A 19,929-nucleotide genomic window follows, 5' to 3' on the forward strand; every position below is an offset into this window, starting at 1 on the left:
TTTTCTTATTTTAATTAATGTTTTTGAAGAGACAGAGTCTTGCTCTGTGGCCCAGGCTAGAGTGCAATGGTGTGATCTTAGCTCACTTCAGCCTTAAACTCCTAGGCTCATGTGATCTTCCTGCCTCAGCCTTCCAAGTAGCTAGGACTACAAAGGTGCATGCCACCAGCCTGACAGATTTTTTTTTTTTTTCCCTGTACAGAGAGGGTCTTGCTGTGTCAGGCAGGCTGGTTTCAAACTTCAGGCCTCAAGTAATCCTCTCACCTCACTTCCCAAAGCATGGGACTGCGGATACGAGCCACCACTCCTGGCCTATTATTTTTATTTTTTAAAAATAGTTTTTTTAAACAGTTTAACATAGATTAGAACTCAAAGTTTAATATGTTCTGTTGACTAAAGTCTTTGGAACTTTTTTTAGTTTTGAGTTATTGGTCAAATTAAATAATGAATATTTATTAAATTCTAGCTAGAATGTTTATAAAATTTCAGATTGCTCTTATAGTGAGATAAAGCCAGGAGAAAGTAGTCTCCTAGACTCTGGCAGTCTTTACAAGCTCTCTAAAATGTTAGCAGTAAACCATAACCTCAGGTCAGTTAAATCATAAAACAGGACTTAGTAAGAAGTATGTAAAGTGCTTTCTGTTTTCCCTTAAAAAGAACCAGAACGGCTAGGTGCAGTGGCTCATGCCTGTAATCCTAGCACTTTGGGAGGCCAAGGTGGGAGGATCACGAGGTAAGGACAGGAAGACCATCCTGGCTAACACAGTGAAACCCTGTCTCTACTGAAAATACAAAAAATTAACTGGGCCTGGTGGCGCTCACCTGTAGTCCCAGCTACTCGGGAGGCTAAGGCAGGAGAATTGCTCGAATCCAGGAGGCGGAGGTTGCAGTGAGCTGAGATCGTGCCACCGCATACCAGCCTGGGCGACAGAGCAAGAAGAAAGAACCAAAGCATAGTGTTGTAGATTTTAGTAATTTAATTGTTTTGTGTATCATGACTGTTGAATTTACCTTGTGGGAAACAATAATCACTTATTATATATAGCATACTGTATGATAATGTTTTTAGTGTATCTGGAATATGGTGTAGCCATTAAGAAAAAATTAGGTAGATTTCTATGTACTGATATGGAAGGATGTTCAAATTCATTGTTACTTGAAAAAAAAAAAAACAACTTACAGAGCACTATAATCTCATTTGTATAAAGACCAAAACATATAGGGGAGGTGGAATACCGTGTGAATATATAATCTCTGTGTGCACGCATGCATGCTTATATAGACACAGATTTTCTGGAAGGATTCTGACCAAAGAGTTAATAATGGTAACCTCTGGACACAACAGTTGGTCAGTGAAACTGTGGGAACATGACTCAGGGAGACTTTTACTTTCTTAGAGTTATCTTTGAAGTTTCTGTCATAGTGTTATTTTTGTTTCTTTTTAGTTAAAAATTAAGGATAATGTATTACAAAATTATGATATATAAAATTAATTTTTAGGCTGGGTATGGTAGCTCATACCTGTAATCCTAGCACTTTGAGGGGGCTGGAAGATTGCTTGAGCCCAGTAGTACGAGACCAACCTGAGCAAGATAGTGAGACCTCGTCTCTAGAAAGAAATTAAAAAATTAGCTGGTCATAGTGGTGTGCACCTGTAGTCCCAGCTACTCGAGAGGCAAAGGTGGGAGGATCACTTGAGCCCAGGAGCCTGGGCTGCAGTGAGCTGTGATCGTAGCACTGTACTCCAGCTTGGGCAATAGAGTGAGATCCTGTCTCAAAAAAAAAAAAAAAAAGTTAAAAAATTATTTTTTATTTTTGTTTATATATTTCTAAGGTTCTCCAGGATATACTTTTATAGTAGTGGAAATATATTCTCAGAATAAACTACAACTTGAAAAAAAAAATTTGGAAAACCAATCCATTAGATAAAATGGACAAGGGAAGTGAACAATTAAAAGACAAAGTTCAGGTGTCCAGTAAGTGTATGTAAAGCTATTTATCTGCACCTGTAATTAGGAATATGTTAATTAAAGGAATAATGATATTATTTCACATCCATTGTATTAGCAACCACTTAAAAGTCTAATAATGTCATATGTAGTTGAGGATATGGGGAAAAGCAGAGCTTTTATATTCTGGGTGGAGATAGTAATTGGTATAGCACTCAGGAAAGAAAATTGGCTAAATGGTAAAGTTGAAATTTGCATTTAGCATTTCTACTTCTAAGTATATACAGTGGAGAAACTCTTGCACATTTGTACAAATATGTTTATTCCAACATTGTGTAATAATAATACAAAACTGGAAATAACCTATGTTTCTCCATGGTTATTGCATAAATAAATTATAGTGCATTCAAACAATGGTATGCCATAGCAGTCAAAAGAAGAGCAGTCATTCTTGAGAGAAAAAAAAAAGTCAAATTGCAAAAGGATAGATAAAATTATAACATTCACATAAATTTTTTCATTTTCTTTTTCTTTCTTTTTTTTGAGACAAAGTCTCACCCTGTCACCCAGGTTGGAGTGCAGTGATACTATCTTGGCCCACTGCAACCTGTGCCTCCTGGGTTCAAGCAATTCTCCTGCCTTAGCCTCCTGGGTAGCTGGGATTACAGGTGTATGCCACCACACCCTGCTGATTTTTGTATTTTTTTTAGAGACAGGGTTTCGCTATGTTGCTCAGGCTGATCTTGAACTCCTGAGCTCAAGCAGTCTGCCCGCCTTGGCATCCCAGAGTGCTGGGATTACAGGCGTGAGCCACTGCACCTGGCCCATGAACATTTTCAAAACATAAAACAAATCTGTTGTTTATAGACATACACTTGTGATCAAGTCATATAATTGGTGGACTATCCAATGACTTCAAATTATTATTACAACGGGAGAAAGGGAAGAGAATGGGTTCGCAGTTTGGAGTAGGAAGGCTACAATTTACATGTTATTTCTTTAAAAAGATCAGAAGTAAATATGACAAAATGTAGACATTTATATTATCTGGATGATGGGTTGGTCCATGGTTCTTAAATTATTCTGTGTGTTTTTCTGATTATTTTGAACTATAAAAGTGTTTTTTAATGTAAAATATATTTTTAAAAGTTACTATTCCAGTAGCCCAGTTTCTGAGGGTGGTTTGAAACTTGTGTTATTGAAATGTCTTATAATATCAGGTGTATTCCTTTTCCATAACAGAAATAATATAATAAACATAGTAATTCTTTGTATATTTCCTAGTTTTACATAAAGTATACTCTAAAATTTTTCTTTTTGCATTTCAGACAGCATGTTTTCGTGAAGAAAGGGATGTATTAGTGAATGGAGACAATAAATGGATTACAACCTTGCACTATGCTTTCCAGGATGACAATAACTTAGTAAGAATCATTTTTGTATTTCTGTATACTTACTATTTTTTTGTTGGAAGAATTAGAATTATTTTTATGTAAACATCGTTTAAATGTAGGTTTTATATAAAAAACCAAACACCACATGTTCTCACTCATAGGTGGGAACTGAACAGTGAGAACACTTGGATACAGGAAGGGGAACATCACACACTGGGGCCTGTCGGGGGCGAGGGGAGGGGGCAGGGATAGCATTAGGAGATATACGTAATGTAAATGACAAGTTAATGGGTGCACCACACCAGCATGGCACATGTATACATATGTAACAAACCTGCACGTTGTGCACATGTACCCTAGAACTTAAAAGTATAATTAAAAAAAAAAGAAAATTAACAGCATTTCACATAGGGTAAGTTGTTCACTTGATATGTGGTGTTTTTTTTTCTCCCTGGAAATTTGATACCTTTTCATTGGAATTTTTTATGCTTTTTAATAAGCAAGTCGAAGCTAAATCCAAACATTTAATTGCTATTAGTTAAGTTCTGTAGAAGGCCTTCAGGAGTTTTTCATGATACCTTTAATACCAGTACCATTCCTCTTCCCCTGCTTCTGTTAAAATCCAGCTAGCACTTTAAAATTGTGCTCAAATTCATCTTAAAATAATCATTTCCAGAATTTCCCATTGAAATTAATCTTTCTCATCTCATTCTAACTTTACGTTTTTAAATTATTTTTATTACATAACACGTGTGTATATATCTCTGATTTTTTTTGATACAACTTTAAAAAACATTTAAATAGGCCAGATGTAGTGGCTTACACCTGTAATCCCAGCACTTTGGGAGGCCAAGGCGGGCGGATCATGAGGTCGGGAGATTGAGACCATCCTAGCTAACATGGTGAAACCCCGTCTCTACAAACAATACAAAAAATTAGCCGGGCGTGGTGGCGGGCACCTGTAGTCCCAACTACTCAGGAGGCTGAGGCAGGAGAATGGCGTGAACCCGGGAGGTGGAGGTTGCAGTGAGCCAAGATCGTGCCACTGCACTCCAGCCTGGGTGACAGAGCAAGACTCAGTCTCAAAAAAAAAAAAAAAAAAAAAAAAAATTTAAATAAGTTACATGGACTGGACCATCTTTAGATAATTTAAAATTAAAGGTTTTTCCAACCCCACTGGAAACAAGGAAAAAAAAATAAAGGTTTATGCAACTCTATAATACTCATGGGGTTTGTCTGATTTCAGGCCAGATCTAGGTGTTCAAATAATGTCATTACTTGTCTTTTATATCCCTTACATGCTTATAAGAATATAATAATGTTTTATTAAACTGCAGATGGTGACCCATTAGTGGGTAATAACATCAATTAAGTCAGTTACAAGCAGCATTTTTTTTTCTTTTCCTTTTTTTTTTTAATTTTAAAGATACAAGATCTTACTCTGTTGCCCAGGCTGGATCTTGCTCTGTTGCCCAATTAGAGCTCACTGCTGCCTCTGACTCCTGGGCTCAAGCAACCCTCCCACCTCAGTCTCTTGAGTAACTGGGACTACAGGTGTGTGCCACTGTGCCCCACTAACTTAATTTTTTTTTTTTTTTTGGTAAAAATGGGGTCTCAGTTTGTTGCTCAGGCTCATCTTGAACTCTTGGCTTCAAGTGATCCTCTCAGCTTGACCTCCTAAGGTGTGTGGATTACAGGCATGAGCCACCATGCCCAACCATAAGCAACATTTTTGAAGATTAAATAGAATAGAAAATGACAGAGTTAATGACAAGTAGTAAGAGTGAATATAGTCTCATGACACATTTATTTTATAATATACTGAATTATCATATAAGCCATATATATTATTGTGGGTTATAGTGAGAATTGTTTAAAAGCCATAGTATAAAGAGTTTTGTATGCGCTAGTTGCATAGTTGTTGAACTGAATGTAATGATGTTTTAACTGGATTTAATTTTATTTAATATACAAAATTTTAGGGGTGAATGTATCATGCAAATATAATCTGCATGGGTTTGTTAACAACATTTGCAAGAGCAGATTAAAACATATCCCACATCTTTGCCTAGAAAAATTATAGCAATGTATCATGATAATTTTCAAAATGTTTTCAAATAATGAATAAAATCCACTATGACATTGCATTCTGTATTAGATAAATGTAACACTGCAGATTTGTGCATTGCTTAAAATTCTACATTTTGGTATAAATATAGAAATAGTTATATAATTTTGTAGATATATTAATAGAAGTAAATTACTCAAATACCAAATTTTATATAGCAAAAAAAGCCTTAACTGTTAATTATCTCTCTCCTTTCATTTAGTTTTATTTGCATTCTTTTGTATTTGACATTAGGGTTAACATTTCTTTTTCAAAGACATTTCTCAGGGAAAAATAGTCTGTATATACCACTCAATAATTACTAAAATAGAATTAAAGACATAACTGGAGGAAGAATGAAACACTGTAGCAGTCAAATCTCCTATAACTTGCCAGTGTTTCTTTAGTTTAGGGGAGCCTTCATCATATATTCATCTCAAGAGTCAGAGGTCTTGGTTATCATCAAAGATTTCCTTTTGAACATTTTTACAATATTAGAAAATAAAATCATTAAAAAATGTTGACAAAGCTAATTTTAGATACCATAAAAGGAAATTTTATTATATATAATTATTTTTCAAAGTAATGTTTAACCCTGATAGCTTTTAAATTGCCAAGTAAAGAACATAATTTATAATGTTATACAGTTTGAGAAAGCTGTGGCAAATAACTTTCATTTCTAACCTGTTTACCACTATAGTTTATGAAAAAATTTGTAGTTATAGCAAGTAGACCTTTTGTGTGTTTCAGAAAAAGGCACATAATTTAATGAATGGTAGATATGTGATTAGATCATTTTTTTCTTTAAAAAAACTCGTTAAATACAAAGCTGCTTAGTTATGTCAACATTGACACATAAAATTTTTATCACTTACATAACACTAGAATATAATGAACCAGTGAAATTTGTTCCTTCTGTACTTTCTTATTCATTATTTCCTGATTAGTTATTTTATGGTTGAGGAAAAAAAGGAAAATACCTTGAATTGACATACGTAACTTTTTTAAAAGGTGAAAGATACTTGAATTTTAAATTAATTGCAGTAACTCATATGAACTCTAAATTCTTTATAGGAATCCAATTTGTGAAGACAGAAATTATTAGAAAAGTATCTTTTTTTAGAAAAGTATTTTTTAATAGTAAACAAAAAGAAAGCAAGGAGGAATAACTATAAGGTGAGCCTCTAAAGATTAACTGTTAATCTCTTTGTTATGGCAGCATGGGAATTAAAAGAGTTTCCTGATATTCCTAGGAAGACTTCTAGAATCATATCTTGAAATGCTCATTTTGGGACACATAACTCGTTTATTGCATGTTTTCAGATGTTTTAGCATTCTTTCCTTGGACTGAAAACAATCCCCAAAGCTGTGATGGTCTTTTTAGTAATCCGACCAGTGATTCCTAAAATCAGTGATTGTTGCTTTGGCTTTCATTTCCCTAATGACTATTGAAGTTCAGCATGTATTAATTGGCTGATCATGTTGCCTCTTATGTGAATTATCTGTTAATATTCTTAACCTAGTTTTGTTGGATCGTTTGTCCCTCTCTTAATAGTTGGTAGGGGCTCTTTATGTTAGGATTATATCTTTGACCTATTATGAATATTACCTCTCAGTGTATGTTTTTTAAAAACTTATTTAAAGATGCCTTAGCTACATTGGGTAATATTTTCAAAGTAGTTTGTGATTAGGAGTACCAGATATTCAATTTTACTATAAAATTAACCGATCTGAACAATATGATATTATAATAATATAGGAATAGGTAACCATAGCAGAATAGATTATCTAGGAACACATACGAGTATATTTGGGATCTTAAAATATGATGAAGGGACGTTTCATTTGAATTGAGGAGAAAGAATGGATTATCTAGTTATTTTAGACTTTTAGTCTTATAGACTCTGTCTATAAGAAAATAGTCTTCACACTTTAATCAAAAGTAAATTGTCAGGATAGGGTCAGTTCAACGTTAGGCCAGCCCAGCATGGTGGCTCACGCCTGTAATCCCAGCACTTTGGGAGGCCGAGGTGGGCAGATCACAAGGTCAGGAGATCAAGACCATCCTGGCCAACATGGTGAAACCCAGTCTCTACTAAAAATACAAAAATTAGTTGGGTATGGTGGCGCATGCCTGTAATCCCAGCTACTTGGGAGGCTGAGGCATGAGAATCACTTGAATCCAGGAGTCGGGGGTTGCAGTGAGCCAAGATCGTGCCACTGCACTGCAGCCTGGCGACAGAGCAAGACTGTCTCAAAACAAACAAACAAAAACGTTGGGCCTAGTAAATACAGCAAGTAGACCAAGACCAGGATTTTAAATACATTCTGCTTCCCTAATTTTCAAGACTTTAAATATGTGAAATTAGTTTCTTTGGTTTAACACACATTTACTATGTTTATAATTTTAACATACAGTAATAAAAGGAATTTGAATTTTTTCAAGACTCTTTAAATCTTAATGTCAAGTCAGTAATATCCCTGAAACAATATCTTTATTCTGTAATAAAACCTTAATTTCAAGGCATTATTAATGACCTTCACGTGTCTTATACTCACTAGCCTTCATGCTAAGTGCTACATTATCATTATTATACTTATGATATGTCTATATATAATAATGAAATGTCACAGAGATTAATTTTTCAACTTCCACTTACAACATGGAGTCAGTATTTGAATATAGGTTTCTGTGACTACAATACCCATTTTTCCACTATGCCTAGTTTTCTCCCTCACTTAAAAATAATATATAATATACACACAAATACACATGTGTATGTAATACATGTTTATAAAGCAATGTAGAACATAAAGTTATAACATCAGGTGTAATCTAACAACCTAGAGAATCCCAGTGAACAGTTTGATGTACTATCCTCATCGTTTCTTTTTTGGCACACCCACATACATACCCATAAGCATCCATATCTAAAATCAATTGGCATCTGTTTATTATATACACCTGAGAAAAGCTCATTCTGATATTTATAGTATTAGAAATGGGAAGAGAAACATATGGTGAGAATTACTATATTCTACATAGTAGTGGTTTCTAAATGCTGATCTATAGACTGATGCTGGTTCTAATAAAGTTCTTACTGATCCAAGGTAAAATAAGGAAAACATAATGATGATGAATACTAATTTCTTTCAATGTAGGGACGATCCTGTATTCGAATTTTTTCTTTTATTGTTTTTTTTTTTTTGAGGGGGGCTGGATTCAAATGTTCGTTATTCTAAAATCTTGGAAAGCTGTGTTCCATTGTTGGAAGATGATAATAATGATGATATTATCTCTTTGCAAAATACAGCAAGAAGAATGGTAACCCTGTGTTGTTCTCTGCCCCAGTCTTTAAAAATTTTGTTTTACTGCTGTATGAAATTTAGAAGTTTTGTAATGACTGCTGATCATCATCATCTTACACAGTTTCTTGTTAATTAGCTGCATATGTAATTAACTGCATAAATATTTGACCCAGTCCTGTTTGACCTTGGGATACAGTATATTAATCTTTCACCCTTATTAGTTTACTGAGTACATTTTATTTTTTCATTCACAGTACCTGGTTATGGATTATTATGTTGGTGGTGATTTGCTTACTTTACTCAGCAAATTTGAAGATAGATTGCCTGAAGATATGGCTCGATTTTACTTGGCTGAGATGGTGATAGCAATTGACTCAGTTCATCAGCTACATTATGTACACAGGTAAGACAGTCCTTCATTGTACCTGACTGTGAGTTACTATGTAATATCTAGCAACAAAGGTCTATTTCTTGCAGATTTATGAATTATGGTCTTGGGTACATTTATCGTCAACCAAAAAAAATTATTTTCAGATGATTTTGGTTGTTTTGCTTTGTTGTTATTTGTCAGCATTACAGAACCGATGTGCCTGCTTATACATGCATGTACGTGTATAGGATCTAAAAGTTCTCACTGCTAGAATAGTAGACATTAGAGACTAGGAAAGGTGGGAGGAGGTGAGGGATGAGAAATTGCCTATGGGTACAGGGTACACTATCAAGTGATGGGTACGCTATATTGCATACCTCACAACTACACAATATATCCATGTAGCAAAACTGCACTTGTACCCCCTAAATCTGTTTTAAAAAAAAGTTCTCACTTCCAGTCAGCATTTCTAGAAACCACTTCTTTAAAAACTGCTCTTGTTTAAATGTACATAAGAATTCCATCTCAAAAGGAGTATGTATTGGTCAGTTTTCTTATAGTTGAGTCTTATATATTTAAATTAGCTGGAATTCTAGACCATAAGTCATAGCTTCATTTGCTAAATAAATCCTGTATTATATATTTTACGTTTCTCAAGAAAATACTTTCAAGGATTGTATGTGTCAAAAGAGATTTTTTGTATGAAAGTGATAATTTTGATGTTCATGGAGTAATTTATTATAAACTTAATAATTTACATTTAAAAAATTTAAAAATACCAACATGAATTTGGAAGGACACACAAAAAGTAAGAAATAAATTAAGGATATATGGGATGATTGAAAAGGTACCCTCACATTTTAAGAGGAAAGTAGGAAAGAGCAGAACATTGTTGGTGAATTAATCATTCAAATGAGAGTATCTTTGGATAGTGCAAAATGTGAGAAAGAGAAAGGTGCTGAGGAGAAGTAGATAAAGGGATACTGCCAAGTTAGAAATAAACTAAACCATTTTCTAAGAGTGCTTTTCAAACTTTGGCATGCATCTGAATCCTGTGGAGGAAGCCTGGTTGAAACCCAGATTGTTGAGTCAGCTGCAGAAGTGCTGATTCAGTAGGTTGGGTGGGGCTGGGGAATTGCCATCTCTAACAAGTTTCCAGGTGGTGATGCTGCTGCTGGTATAGTGACCACACTCCGAGAACTATGCTCTAAGACAGCAGTGACTGTTTCTTTTAAGTTTTGGGTGGTGAGAGTGATCTTAGAGAACATCATGAATGTGGCAGGAATAGAATGTTTCTGTTTCGGTGTTTGCTTTTTAAGATGTGGGTGTCTTAATCGCTGTTTTATTTAATTAGTATTGAAGTTCTAAGACATTATTAAAGGAAGAATAATTAAACAATTTATATTTTATCATATCTCTGTTTGGCTCTTGCCTATTCATGTGCTTTTCTCTGTGGGTATCTGATTCTCCATAGTTTTCATTGAAAATAAAGATATGGAAATGCTTTGAAAATTGTAAAGGACAATGCAGTTTTTGTTTTTGTTTTTGTTTTTTTTTAATTTAAATTTTTGTAGAGATGGGGGTCTCACTGTGTTGCTCAGGCTGGTCTTGAACTCCTGGACTCAAGTGATCCTGCCACCTCAGCTTCCCAAAGTGTTGGGATTAGAGGCATGAGCTACCACTCCTGGCCACAGTACAGCTTTAAAGATGGTATTGTGGTCTCAAGAGTCACTTATAGAATGAGAAACCAAAATGCTATTTTGTGGTTTAAACAGTAATCCAAAATCCTAGCTGAGGACTATCATTTAAAAATACTTACAGAAAATACTATTTCGTTGAATATTTGAAGAATGTTACAAAACATAGAGTCTTAGGCTTGTGGAATTGAGAGACTTTACCCAGTTTATATGTAATTCTTGACAAAGAATAACTACTTCTGAAAATTATAGGCCTCGATTGATGAAAGTAAATATGAGGTATTTGTAATATCTTTCATTCTGCCAGGCTTGTTAGAGATACTGTTTTTTGGACTGAAAACCATTTCAACCTTGAGCTATGCTTAAGTACATTTAATTTTACAAGGTACTTTTAAATGAATCATATTTATTCCATGGTTGGGCAGCTCTAATATTATAAAATTTTATTTTATATTAAGCTGAATTTCTTTTCTTTATTTTTTTTGAGACAGAGTTTCATTCTTGTTGCCCAAGCTGGAGTGCCCTGGTGCAATCTTGGCTCAGCACAACATTCGCCTCCTGGGTTAAAGCAATTCTCCTGCCTCAGCCTCCCGAGTAGCTGGGATTACATGCACCATGAAGCCTGGCTAATTTTTTGTACTTTTAGAAAACCCGTAGAGACGGGTTTTCTCTATGTTGGTCAGGTTGGTCTTGAACTCCCTACCTCAGGTGATCTGCCCGCCTCAGCCTCCAAACGTGCTGGGATTACAGGCATGAGCCACCACTCCCGGCCTTGAATTTCTTTTTATTTTAGTCATTGGTCCTAGTTTTGCTTTTAGAGTCACATATAATTTATGTCTCTTCTATTTATCATGCTTTCTGAAGTCTTCTTTAGGTTAAACATCTGAACATCTCTAGTTTCTCTGTTATCACAATCTGAATACACTTCCTATCTTCCTTGTCTTAACCCCACGCCACACACTCTGCCCATTCCCACACCTCTTCTCCCTCCCTCCTTTTCTTTCCTTTTACCTTTCCGTGGATGCTCCATTGTGTTAATGCTCTTCTTAAAATGTTTTTCTCATTTTCTGGATAGATTATTTTCAGCAAATGCTTTACTGAGGAAATATTTTTTGAGTCCTCTTTTATAAGTAACATGCTAAAACTATGTGGAATTGTAAGTAAGTAGGTATAGCATATAGTTGTGGCTTTTGAAAAGGTTTCAGTTGTTTGGAGACACAAAACCTGAGAGAGAAATAAAACTTAAAATGCCACAAGTTAAATAATCATTTAGGGCCAAACTGACAGAGTGAGTCCAGACTGTGGATTACTAAATGAGTTATACAAGCAAGTTACAGTGAGCTCAAGAAATGAGTAATAAGTTTATTTCTAACGATCAGTTCTAGTCCTTTTTTTTTTTTTTAACTCTTTGTGCTATTCACTGTATTCCAACACAAATTCTGTGATTTAGATGTCATCTAAAATGGGTGTTGCCCCATTTTATAGATGAGGAAACCCAGCTTCAGAGACATTAGTTAGTAAGTAGCATAGCCTAGATTAAAATCTAAGTTAGGCTTGTTACCAGATTTATGTTCTTTGTACAACATCGTGTTTTTCATAGAAGACTTTAATGGTGGGGCTTTGAAGAATGAGAAGACTGTATGTAGGCAGATAGGAAGGCATTCAAGATAAGTGAATGGTAGGAGAAAAGCACATAAGCAGGCAAATGGTAGTTTTGGAAAATACTTAATAGACTAGTTTGGCTAGAGAAAAGAGTGCATGTTGAGTTTAGTAGGAGATTAATTTGTAAAGACAGATTTTGGTTCTTATGGAACTCTTGAATGTTACAGACTCTGTATCTTGGTAGCTAATAAACTACAATGAATTTTAGGCAATGAAATGTTAAGTTATTTTGTGGTAAACTTCATGTCTTCATGTCTTAGAGTTTTATGAAATTTATCAAATTTCCTAATGTTTTATAATTCATGAACTTAAAATATAGGGAAGTGGAGAATACAAAAAGGGAATAGTGAGACTCATGTATTTAAGGAAGGAAATACTCTACTTTTTCTTGTGTTCTTTTTAAGGAAATTTATTTCTAGACTTATAAAAGTGTGTTTGTCTTCTCTCAGCACAAAAACTTGCATATGAAAAATTTGCACAAAGGTTTAACAGGAGCAATGGAAAGTAGTAAATGGTAGGAATAATTAAAGTAAAATATTTTCTAATGACATTGAGTAGTCAAAAAGCAGTGGACTAGGAATCAGAAGATTTAATTCCATCACCTATCAGATTCTCCATCTGTTAAAGGAGGATAATAAATGACGTTTACTCTGCTTGTTTTGCCAGGGTATTGGGAAGGTGAGATGAAATGTGTATATGAAAATGTTTTGACAGTATAGAAAATATGCCATTGCAATTAGGGAAACATCTTTTTGAATTATAAATTTGAGGCATTAAAATTGTTATAAATAAAATAGTTTCATCCTTCAGTTCTATAATTCTAAATACATTTTTCTGTCTAGGTCTATTGAGAATATTTCTTATACTTCCTTAGTTTTCATTTCTGATTTTCCCTTCCTTTCTTTGGGCAGCATTTTTCATAAGCTTTTGTGTGTGCTAAATTTTATTTAAGAAATGCGGGGATATAAGCATATATTTCTAAATTTGCTTGCATTTCCTAAGGAAAGTTTTACAACTGCTAGAATGCACTGGCAGTTGTAAAAATGGTTGCCTAAAGAGACTAGGGTGGAGAGAAAAAATGGGATGGATGGGGTAGGAATCAGAGCTCAATTTCTAAGTGAATACACTTTCATATATACTTTTTAAATTAATAAACTTTTTTATTTACAGCAGTTTTAGGATCATAGAAAAATTGAGTGGAAAGTATAGAGTTCCCCTTAGACCTCCTCCCGCCCACCACACACACATGCACAGCCTCCCCCACTATCAACATGCCTTACCAGAGTGTGGCACATTTGTTAACATCGATGACCCTTCATTATCACCTAAGTCCATAGTTTACATGTTTACATTCGTGTTCTCTGTTGGTGTTGTACATTCTATGGGCTTTGACAAATGCAGAACAACATGTATCCACCATAATAGTATTATGTGGAATAATTGTAATGCCCTAAAAATGTTCTGTGTTTCACCTCTTTATTCCTCCCTACCTGCTAACCCCAGGACATGACTGATCTTTTTGCTGTCTCATAGGTTTGCCTTTTCTGGAATATCATGTAGTTGGAATCATGCAGTTTATAGCCTTTTCAGATCGGCTTCTCTTGCTTAGCAATATTTAAGGTGTGACAGCTCATTGCTTTTTAGTGAGTAACATTCTATTGTCTGCATGTACCACAGTTTATCCATTTACCTACTTAAGGACATCTTGGTTGCTTCTAAGTTTTGGCAATTGTGAATGAAGCTGCATTTTATATGATTGCTTTTTTTTTCCTCTCTCTTTTTAGCATTTCAATTATACTTCTATTTTTTAACTTTTCTTAATGGTTACCCTAGAGTTTGCAATATAAATTTATAACTAATGTCAGCCCACTTTGAAATAATATGGTGCTGCTTCATGGATAGTGAAGTACCTTGTAATAACAGAGTAATCCTGATTCCTCGCTCTTGTCCCTTGTATCATTGCTGTCATTTATTTCATGCATAAGTAAGAATTCATATTTGAATACATCGTTGCCATTCTTTTGAACAACCTGTTATCTTTTAGATTAATTAAAAATAAAAGATAAAAGTTTTTATTTTGCCTTCACTTATTCATTCTCTGATGCTGGTCCTCTCTTTACATAGTTCTGTTTCTGATTTATATCATTTTTCTTCTTTTTGAAGAACTTTTAAATTTTTCCTGAAAAGTAGTTTTCCTGGCAACAAATTCCCTCAATTTTTGTTTTTGTCTGAGAAAGTATTTCTCTTTCACTTTTGAAGGGTAATTTTGCAGCAAATGAAATCATAGGTTGGTGAGGTGTTTTTTTTTCTTCTTCTTCTTTTAAATACTTCACTTCACTCTCTTCTTACTTGCATGGTTTCTAAGGAATCAGATATAATTGTTTTCTTTGTTCCTCTATACGTAAGTTGTTTTTTGCCTCTGGCTTCTTTCAGGATTTATTTATTTATTTATTTTTTGTATTCTGTAGTTTGAAAATGGTGTACCTAGGTATAGTTAGTTTTTTTTGTGGGGGTGGGGGGTTGCATTTATCCTGCTTGATACTTTTTGAATTTCCTGACTCTGTGGTTTCAGGTAGGAAAATTTTGGGAAATTCTCAGACATTATTGCTTCATTCCCTTTCCTTCTAGTATTCCCATTGCATTTAACTTATACCTTTTGTTGTAATCCCACAGTTCTTGGATATTCTGTTCTGTTTGTTTTTTTTTTTTCTCCCAGTCTTTGCTTTTTTCGTTTTGAAGTTTCTATTATATTCTCAAGCTCAGAGATTCTTTCCTAAGTGGTGTCTGGTATACTAACGAGCTCATCAAAAGTATTATTTATTTATGTTACAGTGTTTTTGATCTCTAACAATTCTGATTCTTTCTTAGACTTTCCATCTTATTTATCTGTTCTTGCGTGTTGCGTACTTTAACCATAAAGTCTTTAACATATCAATAATAGTTTTTAAAATTCCTGGTCTGATAATTGCAACATTGTTGCCATATCTGACTATCATTTTGATGTCTGTCCAGTCTCTTTGTCCCATTTTTAGTATGCCTTGTAATTTTTTGTTGAAAGGCAGACATGTTGTTAACCTTAAATAACAAGATTAGAAAATAAGTATAGACTTTGAGCCCAAAGCTTGAGGATGGCCAAGCTTTTGCCTAATAAATTTTGCATGCCTCACATAGCTCAGACAGCTTTGAGCTCTTTTTCTTTTCTCAATATATTGGGCAAAAGGAATTGCAATAAGTAGGCTTTGAGTGATGTAGTGGCAAGGGACGTGTGTGTGCATGTATGTGTTGGTAAGGGGCCATTCTGTAGTCCTATGATTAGGTCCCAATCTTTAATGAGGCTGTGAGACTGCACTGTGAACACCAGGGCTTCTCAGCTTCTCAGTACTCCTGCCACCTCTGTACCTCCCTTCCTGCCTTCCTGCTTATAGTTGGGACAGGATGGCTAGAAGGTGCCAGACTTGGGTACTGCCCCTCCTTCTGGAAGGTTAGTCTCTGATAATACCCCAGCAGGTTAGGCTCTGAAAAATTCCAGACAAGTTAGACTCTGGTAAAATAGTTTCTCCTGAGGGCAGGCCTTTTTAAGAAGAGAATACTCTGGCATATTTCAGAATGCAGCAGAGATTCTCTTTTCTCCTCCCTCTGTTGGAAGCATGAAGGTATGTTTCTCTGGTATTCACTATGAGGACATGGTTGAGCTCTTGGTGGTAAAACTCAAAAATAAATGTGGGGCCTCCCTATGACTGGGCCACCTTTGGAGTTTTTAATCTTTCAGGCTTGTCCACACTGAACCTGCAGCAATTCTTTAATCACAGTTTAGGTTTTCCTAACCAGGCACTGGTTCCCTGCAAGGTTTCTGCTATAGGTTTTTAAACTGCCAAGTTGTGATTCTCCATAGCCACCTGTCTGTCCAATTTGGGGACAACAGTTTGCCCTGTGACCTTACTTCTCTTACATATCTAAGACGAGTTGTTGATTTTTCAGTTCGTTCAGGGTTTTACTTTTTGTTAGGACACTGTGGTGACTTCTGGACTCCTTACATACTGGAAGTGGAAATCTCCCCATAATCTTTTAAAACTTAGATTTCAAAACAACATGTTTTATCATTGTGATACGGCTCCGATGAGTGGAGGAACACCAGATTCTTCCTCTTGAGTCGAATTAGAAAAAAACAACACGGACACATGTGGAGTAATTTTAAGGAGCAGGGAGTTTAATAGGCAAGAGAGAAGGGGGAGGAAAGAAAGAAAAAGCTCCCCTCTACAGAGACAGAGGAAGGGGGGCTCCAAAGCCATGAGACAGAACCCCGCTTTCAGGTAGTATCAGCCAGCTATATTGGATGGCTGGAGGAGGTGGTGCCTGATTTGCATAGAGCTCAGGGGATTGGTTTGACCTGGCATTTCATGCACATAGCCCGCGGAAAAACTGGCCCTCCCACCCTCTCTTTTTAATATGCAAATGCAGGGTGCCATGATGTTTCACACACGTGGGGATATGTGGGAGCAGCCATACTGCCAGGCACATGTTAGGGCAAGGGCAAGAGGACAACGGATGGTAATGGTAATTGCCGTGTTAGGTGGACCCAGTTTCTAATGGCTAACATTTGCATATCAAAGATTGCCAGCCAGAGTCTAAGACCCAAGGCTTTCATGCTAGATAAGAGCTGGAAAAATCTTCTAAGGACCCCTTTTTTTCCTATCTGCCTAAAGTAATTTCTTAGTAACTCATACCTCAATTGAGGGTAGAGCAACTAAGAACTTTTGGTTAAAAAAAAAAAGTTCTCTTGTAAAGATGAAAAGATTTCCAAAGATGCTTATTAAAGTGTTAAATGACTACCTGGAAAAATAACAGCTTATTTTATTGAGAAACCTAAGAATGTTACGATGATAAACACTCAAAGGGGCTATTACTATTGTTTTCTACTGAGAATTACCCCAGTAGCCTTCTCCCTTTTGAAGGAGGCAGGGAAATGATGCAGTGGTATTGAAGAGTGAAGAAAAATGATATTAATAGAGCAGCTAATAATACTGGTGAGTATTGTTTGGAGGAATTAGAAATAATGAGTGGCTAGTAGATTTGAAATGCTTTAAACGTTAAAGATGTCAGTTCTTCCCAAATTGATCTACAGGCTTAGTCTTTATTCTTTTTTTTTTTTTTTTTTCATGTTCTTTCGTGAGGTAGCAAATCTATAGGTTTAATGCAATCTCTCAAAATCCTAGCAAGATTTCTTTAGATAGAGACAAGCTTATTTTAAGTTTTATGTGGAAAGGCAATAGAACTGGAGTAGTTAAAAGGATTTTGAAAAGGGAGAATAAAGTGGAAAGGATCACTCTACCAGATATTAAGCCATACTGTATTGCCACCTTAAGACCAAGAGATAATTGCGATGTAGTAAGTACACAGTACCAGACCTAGGCTAACACAGGTATTTCCAACTGATTTTGAGAAAAGTGCAAAAGCAAAAATAATCTTCAACAAATGGTGCTCAAATAAGAGACCAAAAAAAAAAAAAAAGCCCAAATAACTTCCCCAAAGCTCTCATAAATACAAAAATTTATTCAAAATGGGTCAGGGATTTAAATGTACAACATAAAACTATAAAACTGTTAGAAGAAAATATTGGAGAACATTTTCTGGATCTAGGCCTTGGTAAGGAGTTTTTAGATATGACCAAAAAAAGTCAATAAAAATGAATAAATGGGACTTCATTAAAATTAAAATTATGTGCTCAATGAAAGACCCTGCTAAGACTATAAAAAGACAGGCTACAAAATGGGAGAAAATAGTTGTCAACATATCTTACAAAGATTTTATATCTAGACTATATAAAGAACTCTCGAAATGCAATTAAAAAGCCCAAGCAATGTAATTACAAAATAGGGAAAAGACAATAGACATTTTACCCAAGAGGAGATAGAGATGGCAAGTAAGCACATGAAAAGATGTTCAATATACTGATATTGAATATTACGAAAATGACAGTTAAAACCATAATGAGATATTATTACCCACCTATTCGAATAGCTAAAATAAAAAAGTAGATAATACTAAATGCTGGCAAGGATATGTAGAAAGTGGATCTCTTACATGTTGCTGGTAGAAATAGAAAATGGCACAGCCACTTTGGAAGACAGTTGGACATTTTTTTTTAAAAGTTAAGCATGTAACATGATCTGACCCATCAGTTACATTCTTGAACATTTATCCCAGACAAGTCAAAATTTATAGTCACAGAAAAATCTGTACTTGCATGTTCATAGTGGCTTTATTTGTAGTAGCAAAATACTGGAAACAACCCAGGTATCCTTCAGTGGGTGAATAGTTCAGCAAAACTGGTATATCCATGCAGTGGAGTACTACTGAACAATAAAAAGGGATGAACTTCTGGTATGTACAATAACCTGGAGGGGCCTCAAGGGTATTATGCTTTGTGAGAAGAATTAAATCTCAAAATGTTACATACTGTATGTTTCCATTTATATAACATTCTTGAATGACAAAACTACAGAGATAGAGAACAGATGAATAATTTCCAGGGGACAGGGTCTGGGGAAAATGAATGGGGGAGTGAGTAGAAATACAAAGAGGCAGTGTGAGGGAGTTCGTTTGTAATAATGGAACAGTTACACGTTGTGATTGTGGTGGTAGTTACACGACTCTATACACAGGATAAAATTGCACAGAACTATACATGCACACACACGTACATTTTTAAAATGGCATGTATTATGCTTCTCCAGAGAGACAGAACCAACAGGATATATGTATATATAAAAGGGAGTCAGTTAGGGAGAATTAACGCAGCCGATTACAAGGTAAAGTCCCATGATAGGATAAAACTGCAAGCTGGGGAAAGAGAGAAGCCAGTAATGGCTAAGTCTAAGTCTGAAAGCTGGAAAACCAGGGAAGCCGACAGTGCAGCCTTCAGTCTATGGCCAAAGTCCGGAGAGTCCCAGGAAGCTGCTGGTACAAGTCCAAAGGCCGGTGAACCTGGAGTCTGATGTCCCAGGGCAGGGAAAACTGAAGCAAGCTTCATGCACTGGAAGAAGAAAGAGAGCCAGAAGACTCAGCAAGCAGAGTTATCCCACCTTCTTCCACCTGCTTGTCCACATTGGGGGTGGGTCTTCCTCTTTCAGTCCATTGACTCAAATGTCAGTTTCCTCTGGTAACACTGTCACAAACACCCAGAAACAATACTTTACCAGCCAATTAGGCATCCTTCAGTCCAGTCACATTGACACCTAATATTAATTATCACAGGGTGAAAACTGAATAAGGTCTAGTCTAACAGTAGTGTACCCTTGTCAATTTTTTTGTTTGATATTGTGCTACAGTTATATGTTACCATTGGGGGAAGCTGGTGGAAGAGTACAAGGGATTCATTGAACAAGTTTTCAATTTCCTGTGAGCCTATTATCTTTGCAAAATAAAAATTTTTAGGAAAAAG

General features: G+C 35.4%; 1 protein-coding gene across 20 annotated transcripts in view; it reads left to right on the forward strand.

The window, feature by feature from the left end:
* CDC42BPA (CDC42 binding protein kinase alpha) overlaps positions 1-19,929 on the forward strand; it is a 324,270-nt gene that overhangs the window by 114,071 nt on the left and 190,270 nt on the right. For all 20 annotated transcript variants that reach the window (XM_031655209.1, XM_021926575.2, XM_031655222.1 and 17 more), the window contains exons 4-5: positions 3,278-3,373; positions 9,014-9,162. In XM_031655209.1, the coding sequence (XP_031511069.1) occupies positions 3,278-3,373; positions 9,014-9,162 (245 nt within the window). The remainder of the gene's footprint in view (positions 1-3,277; positions 3,374-9,013; positions 9,163-19,929) is intronic.

This window comes from Papio anubis, chromosome 1 (genome assembly GCF_008728515.1).
Source record: "Papio anubis isolate 15944 chromosome 1, Panubis1.0, whole genome shotgun sequence".
Taxonomy (NCBI): Eukaryota; Metazoa; Chordata; class Mammalia; order Primates; family Cercopithecidae; genus Papio; species Papio anubis.